The sequence below is a fragment of the Berghia stephanieae genome, chromosome 3, assembly GCF_034508935.2.
Source record: "Berghia stephanieae isolate SIO BIC M18660-M18661 chromosome 3, UCSD_Bste_1.3, whole genome shotgun sequence".
NCBI lineage: Eukaryota > Metazoa > Mollusca > Gastropoda > Nudibranchia > Aeolidiidae > Berghia > Berghia stephanieae.
In genome coordinates this window covers 10,990,511-11,000,510 of record NC_088362.1, presented here as the reverse complement: position 1 = coordinate 11,000,510, position 10,000 = coordinate 10,990,511, and the positions used below count along the sequence as shown (strand labels likewise).

General features: G+C 44.4%; 1 protein-coding gene across 1 annotated transcript in view; it reads right to left on the bottom strand.

Moving 5' to 3' along the window:
- The window catches only part of LOC144967143 (dystrophin-like), a 454,945-nt gene that overhangs the window by 326,098 nt on the left and 118,847 nt on the right, over positions 1-10,000 (bottom strand). Inside the window, exons 13-15 of the mRNA XM_078904012.1 lie at positions 9,429-9,610; positions 482-717; positions 1-46 (exon numbers count right to left, since the gene is read on the bottom strand). The exon at positions 1-46 is cut by the window's left edge and continues 193 nt beyond it. Of these exons, the coding sequence (XP_078760138.1) occupies positions 1-46; positions 482-717; positions 9,429-9,610 (464 nt within the window). The remainder of the gene's footprint in view (positions 47-481; positions 718-9,428; positions 9,611-10,000) is intronic.

Here is a 10,000-nt window from a genome sequence, read left to right as displayed (position 1 = left end):
CAACGCTTGCCGAGGGACTCTAGCTGTGTTTCCATGGCAGCACAAGCTAAATAGACACAAATGTGTAACATATCGTGAGAATGCAATTTCGTTATATTATTTAATCTGCGTCACAGCCTGAGAAAAAATAAACATGTCTGTCCTATACTGTTGGGTGGAGGAAAAGGGGAAGGGGGTGGGGGCTGAGACAAAACAATCACGTAAAAGGAAACAATTAATAATAATAATAATGCTGAAAACTTATATAGCGCTATAACTCCGAGACACCAGACACTAAGCGCTTAAAAATAATTTACAATTATAAGATGAACCATAACATTTGCATATATTCTTGAATCCAAGGCATTTCCCTACAAATGAATGATGGGGGGGGGGATATTTCTATTGACAATTAACTCTTGTTTAAGAACGGTTTGCCTTGTTTTGTTTTTGTGTTTTCAAATAGGCCATATCGTTGGTGGCGAAAAAGTGCAATACCTACCAGATTCTGTATTGGTGTCATCTACAACTACCACCATATTCTGAAGACTATCAACCCTCTTTTGTTGTTCTTCCAGGCTTTTCTGAATGTTCTTGTGTTCCTCCACTTGAGCCTTGATGGCGTCCAGATCAGCCCCTACGACCTGCTGCTTTTCGATTCGTTCTTCCATGGCAGTCAACCAATCACTGAGTTCGTCAAGCTGGTTCTGTTGGAGATCCATCAGCACTTTCTGAAGTCTGATTAGGAGAAAACATGTCGAAGACTATGAAACAGCAAATTTAAATGAACATTATCAGTAAATTAAATCATGATCATAAAAAGTTAGGATGACAGCCCAAAGGAACGTTAGGTTGGAACACAAAACTTATTTTCAGCCTAAACCATTGCTATCTAAAATAGGATATGCCGAACAGACCCCCCTCGTGGATCTTTACCTTGCAGTTGGTGAGGGGGCTTGAGGCACACGGGAGGGCAAAGGTGTAAATCCCGGTCGACCGTCACGAGACCATCCCGGGTATCGAGCCAACGAGCCACATGAGCTGCTCGCCCCGCTGTGTGACTAAATTTGATCCAAACCCGGTGCCCGAATAGCAGCCCTATCCCGGGCGCCACACTATTGTCCTTATGTCGAGTCCAAATCAGTCCCGTCAATGGCGAAGCGGTCTGCCGCCTAGCCAAATAATACCGCGTTCGTGTCGCCCGGGTCGTCGGCACGTCCGAGAAAAAAGCAAACGTCCCATGCATCAATCGATTCGCGGCCTGCCGATTGGAAAATGCGACGGCGGGGATGGCGAACTGACGCGTATATTGTCCCTGAACGTCGAGAGCCAGAGTATGGCAAAAAATGAGCTTTTATCAAAGCTACTGGCCGTTCATTGCGTTGATATCCTCCTTTTACAGGAGACCCACCTTTATTCAGGCGCGCAATCTTCCCGATTCCAGATCCCAGGCTATACGGTGGTCCAACGCGAGGACACTTCGAGGCTCAAAGGAGGGGTTAGCGTTTACGCTAAAGAGCCATCGAAGGTAAGGGTCATTGAGAGCGTAACGGACAGCAATGGGGTGAACCGAATTTCCGTGGAAGTAGGTGGACTGTGTTTGCATAATATTTACAAACCACCTAGAGCGACTTGGACTACACCACCGGTACCGGTGGTCAGCCATCCTTCCATCTGTCTGGGAGACTTTAATAGCCACCATCACGAATGGGGCTACCGAGACTGCAACGAGGCAGGAAGACAACTCCGCTCATGGATGGACTGTAATGATCTACACCTAGTGTACGATCCTACAGCCAAGGGTACCTTCCGGGGTACCCGCCATAAGAAGGAGTATACTCCAGACCTCACCCTCGTAACGAAAGGCGCGAACGGTGAACCACTGCAGGTGAAGCGGACAGTCCTCGGGGACTTTCCGCATAGCCAGCACAGGCCGGTTCTTGTCACAGCTGGGGTGACAATACCGAGGGTGCAGTCTCTCCCACTTTGCAGATGGAATTTCAGGAAGGCTGACTGGGAGGAATTCAGTTCCTATATCGAGCAGGTCTGCCCTGCCATTCCTCCCAAGTCCAAGAATATAACCAGATTTAGTAGGCTACTGGTTAAGAGCGCTCAACGCTCTATTCCACGGGGCAAACGGAAATTCTACACCCCTTGCTGGACAGCAGAGTCGGAAGAGCTGTACCGAGAGTACCAGCAGACCCAGTCCCAGGACACAGCCGATAGACTACTTCAGTCTCTGGCAGGGGGAAGGAAGCAACGGTGGCAGGAGACAGTGGAAAGTCTCGACTTTACACACTCCAGCCGCCACGCTTGGCGTTTGATAAAGAAATTGGACCCAGATCGGAATTTCGCGAAGGCTGCACCGGAATGCGAGGCAGACACAATTGCCAAGAATATTAAGAACCGTAGCAAGCGGATCCCTAATCAGGCTTTTGAGCGCGGTGTCCGCAAGGCGTACCGTACGATTCTGGACTCGCTACCTGCGGAGGAGTCGGACTGGACGGCCCCGTTCAGTCCCCGAGAAGTGGGTGCAGCCATTAGCGAAGTGAAGAACGGCAAAGCAGCTGGGATAGATGGTGTATATCCCGATATGGTGACGCATCTGGGCCCCAGGGCACGGGCCTGGCTAGCAGAGGCAATGTCTGACATCCTTGCAAACGGAAAGCTTCCACAAGTGTGGAAGCATGCGAAGATAGTTGCCATCCTGAAGCCAGGGAAGCCGGCGAAGGAGACAGACAGTTACAGACCCATATCGCTGCTGAGCTGTCTTTACAAATTGTTGGAGCGTGTTCTATTAAACCGATGGGGGCCGTTCCTAGACGCTGCCCTGCCACCTGAGCAGGCAGGCTTCAGGGAAGGGAGGTGCACCACGGAGCAGGTCATTGCCCTTACAGAGCATATTGAGCACGGGTTCGAGAGAAAACAGCAAACAGGTGCTGTGTTTATAGACCTATCAGCGGCGTACGATACGGTCTGGTGCGATGGGTTAATGCTCAAACTTGCAAAAATCATAAGGTGCAAAAAGACCTTGAAGTTGTTTCTTCGATCTTAGGGGAAAGGCAATTCCACGTCGCGCTGGGAGACGCCACGAGCAAAGTTAGGAAATTGAAGAATGGGGTCCCTCAAGGGTCGGTACTTGCGCCAATGTTGTTTAACGTTTACATTAGCGATATGCCGAACACTTCCTCCCTGAGGCTGGGATACGCAGACGACTGGGCACTCGTTACTCAGAGTAAAGTGTGGACCCGTCTCGAGAGCGTACTCAGCGAGGACGTCACCAGACTCAAATCCTACTTTGACAAGTGGTACCTGAAGATGAACACTTCAAAAACCGTGGCCACTGCATTTCACTTATGCAGTGGCTGGCACACCCGTAAACTGAATGTCCTAGTCGGGGACCAGCCACTCCCATATGAGCCGCGTCCAAAATATTTAGGGGTGACGCTGGATCGCAGCCTTACCTATCGGGTTCATCTCGAAGGGGTTGCCCGGAAGATAGAGAAGCGGAATAGTCTTCTGAGGAAGCTGGCGGGATCGACTTGGGGCGCTAGCCAAGCGCTCCTGAGAACATCCGCCCTGGCACTATGCTATTCCACCGCGGAGTATTGCGCTCCAGTGTGGGGTAGAAGCAGAAACGTTGAGAAGGTGGATGTAAAACTTCGCAAGTCGATGCACATAGTGTCGGGAACGCTAGCAACAACCCCTAGAGAATGGGGCCCGGTAATGGCAGCGATCCAGCCCCCCGATGTCCGGAGGGAGACCATTACGGGAAACTGGCTGAGTAAGATCAAAGAGAGAGGGAATGGGGATACCCCTCTCATGCGCATAATGAACGGTGCCCCCGTTTCGAGCCGAAATAAGTCCCGGCAACCCTTGTACGCAGAATCCCTGACTACGGACAGAGCTGCACATACGAGATGGAAGTCGGTTTGGACGAATTCAATCCCTCGTGGGGGCGGGGACCTACACTCCTCTAAGCTTGGTGAGAAGTTGCCAGGCTTTGATACCAGTAAGAGGAGACACTGGGTAGCTGCGAATCGGCTTCGGTCGAGGAGCTGCCTAACGGCCGGTGCGTTACATCAGTGGGGTCTAACTTCCTGTCCTTTATGTCCACGCTGTGGGCAAGAACCCGAAACGGCAGAGCATCTAGTCGAAAGGTGTGTTGTGACGATGCTACCGGGCGGGTTCGCGACGGTGCACGAATGCGGACCGGACTTTGCTGATTGGGTCGATCGTCATAACATAATAGTGTGAACCATAAGAAGCTGCTGCCGAACAGACGAAATTGTTGCCTTTCAGATTCTGAACATGTTTCATATATTTTCGACACAATAGAGTTAAATTAAATACGCATGCCATCGTACGGTGTTATTGCGCTATGCCATGCATTACTGTGTTAACTCTCTCCTTACCAGCTATTTTCAGAGTTTTACCCCAAAACTTCATACTCACCCAACACAAAAATAAATGTTTCAAACAGATTAGCAACGAGTATATTCTGTATTTTGTTCAGAAAAATTAGCTCTGCAACACAATGTCGAGTTTTTATGGCTATAACTATAACAAGATAAAAATCAGAATAAGAAAATTGTTGACTGAATCTTAACGAATGTGACGATTTTCCTATTGCTGTTAAGGAGAGGGTTAATATATTGGTGCTCACAAGCGGAAGGACTCCGAACCGGCTGGTAGGCATGTAATGAAGGTGGTTTTGGCCAAAATAAAACAGCATCAAACAGTAATAGAGCACGTATCACAATATCCCATTTGTCTACGTAGTATTGTATTTGTTATTACTTGAAGAGTGAGAGAAGTTCCATGTTCTAATTTATAATTTTATTTTTGTCCTTTATTCATTTTACTGCCCCGTGATAAATGCAGTGTTGTTGTACTTAGTTGTAGGCTCAGTTCATAATGTGTCGTTGTGGGTCATATTTATTTCTTCATAGATTCAGTTTTGATTTATAGATAGTTCGAAGATGACGTCACTCAAGCCTTTGTTGTTATATTTTGCCATCCGCGTTTGTGAGTTAGTCTCACTGAACTGTATTAACCAGACTATAAAACTTCATGGTTACACATAGTTTTGTGTGTTCGTCCGTTATACTTCCGGATGGCAATGTTGTGAACTCCTTGGCCAAGCGCATTCTATCTATATTCGGCTGGCGGATTGCTGTGAGCTTTTTGGCTACTCGCACAGCATAAATATAAACACACACGCACACACACGCGCGCGAGAACAATTAAGCACTTACACACAGACACATACACACAATCTCTCTCTCTCTCTCTCTCTCTCTCTCTCTCTCTCTCTCTCTCTCTCTCTCACACACACACACACACACACACAAACACACATTTAAAGGCAGAGAGATAGGATAGAGAAGTTGAATGGAAGGAAGGACAGCAGATGGAATGAACATAATAAACGATTCCTAAACATTGGGCTGACTGACGGACGTGAAGCATCCAAAGAACAGGTGAAGGGCGCCCAAACCAGGACCTTGTGTTTGTGCTCGGAATGGTTGTCAAAACAAACCAAGCGATTGATATGGTTGGAGTGTTGAACACGTTTTTGTCTACACATTCCTAAGAACTTAAAATAGAACGTTAACTGCCATAATATTCTGGAGAAGAAAAAAAATTGAGCTTTATATAGCGCAATATCCACTAATTTCAAGGGGTCCCTGGTCAACAGTAACATTTAACATGTAGGACCGGACATGACGCCTGTTAGGCGATATTACAATTTTTTCGGACAAAGACAACGCTGTTAACGTCATTTTACACCTGAGTACGGTGAGAGAATGTGAGTAAAGAGGCCTTTTCCAAGGACTCAACTATGCGCCGAACGCGAGGCTCGAACCCGGGACCTTCCGATCCGAAAGCGAGTGTCATACCACTAGACCATATAGCCGCAAGTATTTTTTTTTTAAAATTTAGCTAGAAAACTTGTCTTTCAAATATCGATCGATTTAAATGACCCTCATCTTGGTAAAGACTCTCGAGCCTGGGACTTAAGGGGAGACCTCGAGAGGTTCCCTCGTTTGAAAGTATTTGCAAAGACGAGGGTCATTTAAATCGATCGATAATTAATTGAAGAACGAGTTTTCTGGCCAAATTTGTTTTAATTTAATACGTGTCTTTTCAGAGAACGGGCAGCTAATTGGATTCAGTAGTCTGATGTCACGTCGCCCAACAACGGCGGCCATCGTGGATCTAAACCAAAAAAAATCGGTTCTTTTTATTCTTCATGCTGGCAATGTGTAAAAGTCAAAACATGATAAAATTTATGTTTTATTTTTCCTCTGGATACGCTTTTATGCTCGTCGGAGAAATATTTCATAAGGGCGGCCGCCATTGTTCCGATAGTTTAGAGCCAGTTACTAAGTCACGATGCGTCATTACGAGGGAAGTGACGTTACGACTGTTGAAGCGTATTGAAGAACGAGTTTTCTGGCCAAATTTGTTTTAATTTAATACGTCTCTTTACAGAGTAAGGGCAGCTAATTGATTAAACCCTCACTTCCCTGTTCTGTCAACAACTACCATCCAAGCATTAATTTGCTATGGTACACATTTAATTAACACACACGATGCGTGCTTTCAAAGGCACATCCAAAGGCATTATAGATTATTATACATAACGATTTAATATTATGTATTTACATATTATGATAAATATATTGTAATATAAAGAAAGCTAACCCCGAAACTTTCCATTTAAAGCAAACATTTCTTCGAGTCAACTTTCTTATTCCATTGGTGTAAAACTAATTCTATATTATATGTGACCTTCGTTTTAAAACGGTATTATATCAGGATGAATCGGATTCAGAAAAGCGGGAGAGAATCGGGAAGGTTAGGGTGTGATTTGTAATGACGTCATTCAACGCGCGGCTCTGTGGTCTTGTGGTATGACACTCTCTTTCGGATCGGATGGTACTGGGTTCGAACCTCGCTCGGCGCATAGTTGGGTCCTTGGAAAAAGGCTATTTACTCACATTCTCTCACCGTACTCAGGTGTAAAATGAGTACCTGACCGTTAACAACGTTGTCTATGTCTTTGCCTAACAGGCGTCACGTCAGGTCCTACATGTTAAGCGTTGCTGTTAGCCAGGGACCCCTTGTAAAGCGCTTTGAGCACGTTTAGTGGATATTGCTCACGGTTTGTTTTTGTGACTATAAATTCAGTTTCCAGCAACTAAGGGACAGAGTGGCTCAGCGGTACGGTCTTTGCTTCGTACCCGAAAGGTACCGAGTTCGATCATCCACCGCTGCGCTGTGTGGCCTGAGCGAGTCACCTCGCCCCAGCTCGATTTGTGGCCATGCACTGCGCCGGATTACGCCTGGGTTATTCCAGTCTTCCATTGGAATAACCCTAGAGACACATTTCCCCAAATTAGATAAAGGGAATTTTTTTTTTTTATTATTATTATTTATTTTTTTTTTTATATATATATTTTTTTTTTAATATTTTGTCCATCCCGACATAATACCGCTTGGAGACAGTGAGGGTCATAATAATGTAATGTAAAAAAATGTGTGTGTGATAAACAGTTTTGGTGTTCTTTCCACAAGATAGTAAGGCGAAATAGTTGAATGATTATTTTATTTTTTTAACGTAATTTTCTTTCTGCTTTATCTAGCACTGTATATTTCATTCATCTTTTTTTTTTCAGATTATTATCTTGCTCACTTTCATATACACATTTTTATCTAGATATATTTACTACAATCTTTATTCAATATTCAATGGATAAATAAATTAACATTTGGCTAACCTTCACACTCGTGCCCATTAGTATTCTGAATGTCGTAAAATTGAGTGACTTCTTATCTCTTAGTAAAAACAAAAATATTTTGTTATTAGTAGCTGTCTATTGGTACTGCAATCTCTATAACATATTAATTGGGTAAAATTTACACTTCGTTAATCCACTCACTCGTGCTCAATAGTGTTCTGAATGTCGTAAAATTGAGTGACTTCTTAATTGGATTCAATAGTCTGATGTCACGTCGCCCAGCAACGGTGGCCATCATGGTTCAAAACAAAGAAAATAGGTAGTTTTTATTCTTCATGCTGGCTAGAACTTTTCATATGTCTTGTGATCAGAATGTGTGAAAGTCAAAACATGATCAGATGTATAATGTTCTTTTTTCCTCCGGATACGCTTTTATGCTCGTCGGAGAAATATTTCATAAGGTCGTCCGCCATTGTTCCGATAGTTTAGAGCTAGTTACCATGAGTCATTACGAGGGAAGTGATATTACGACTGTTGAAGCGTATTCTTAAGAAGAAAAAAAATCCACATTTTGTTATCAGTAGTTATCTATTGACATGTAACGTAAGAACAACAACAACAACAAAAAACCCGATAGCCCAAGACATTCAAAAAAGGAGTTTCTTAATTTTACGACATTCAACACTAACTAACAAGCACTATCATGTATGGGTTAACCAAACGGATACAACTTATACGTTGAATTTGCAATGCCGAATTGGAAACCCATAAAAATCCAAAGTAAATCGGGTGGGAATCATAAATCCATTCACTTTGATTGGGGGTGGTTCGCCTCTTAAGGACGTACAAGCTGGTGAACAGTCATGGACAGAGAGCATTGAAAAGCCACTTAAGAAGCCATATGTATGCTCCACAAGGACTCCAAAGGATAAGAATGCTGTCTACGATTCACATGTTGCCCGCAAATATGGATTCCCTTCCCGCTTAAAAAAAAAAAAAAAACAATACCAAGAAAAACAAGAACCAAAAGTAAAAACTGACCTATAAACACGGGTGGGTCACAATATACCCCCCCCCCCCCCCCCCCCCCCCCCCCCCCCCCCCCCCCCCGGCCCGCTTCCCAGCCGTCTATCTGTTATTTGTGATTTATTGTTTTTTGAAGCTGTTATATTCATTTTTGTTTTTGTTTTGTTTTTTTTCTACAGTCCACAGCTTCTAGCAGCTTTGTCTAGTATCATTTTCACTCGAGTTATCAGACCTGTGCGGCTATGTGGTCTAGTGGTATGACACTCGCTTTCGGATCGGAAGGTCCTGGGTTCGAGCCTCGCGCTCGGCGCATAGTTGAGTCCTTGGAAAAGACTCTTTACTCAGATTCTCTCACTGTGCTCAGGTGTAAAATGAGTACCTGGCGTTAACAGCGTTGTCTTTGTCCGAAAAACTGTAATATCGCATAACAGGCGTTATGTCCCGTCCTACATGTTAAATGTTGCTGTTAACCAGGGACCTCTTGTAAAGCGCTTTGAGCACGTTTAGTGGATATTGCGCTATATAAAAAAGCTCAATTAATATGTGTGCATCTAGAGTTATTCCGCATCCCTATGATTTAAAAAAATATATAAAAAAAAATAAATAAAAACCCTAATTTTGTAACCTTGTAAATTAGGTGAAAAGAGAAAGAAAAAAAAGGGGAAAAAAGTCAACCTTGACTGTCGATCCAATGCCTTGACTCTGAGTTCTTCCCATCGATTATTGAGTAAACTCATTTGCATACGGATCTCCTTGTCTTCTTCCTGAGTGACCTTCCCGTCGGCCAGGAGATCATTCCCTTCCTTGAGAACGCCGCCTATACTGTCTTGATGTCTTGTCAGCTCCACCATGAATTCCTGTCAAAGGAAGAGAAAAAGAAGTAAAAATCAGAAATAAAATAAATAAAAAATAAAATTCCCTTTATTCATCCCCAAGGGGAAATTTGTCTTTAAGGGTCTATTCCAAGGGAAGACTGGAATAACCCATGCGTCAGCCGCAGAGCAGCGCCGCAAAGTGAGCTAGGGCGAGAGGACTTGTTCAAGGCCACACAACGCAGCGGCGGGTGATCGAACTCGGTACCTTTCGGGTAGAAAGCAAAGACCGTACCACTGAGCCACGCTGCAAGGTTTTTTTGTTTTTTTGGGGTTTTTTTTTTTTGGATCTACGTTTTTAAGTGCGGCTTTGTGGTTTAGTGGTATGACACTCGCCACCTTTGGACCCGCACGGTCCAGGGTTCGAGTCCAGCG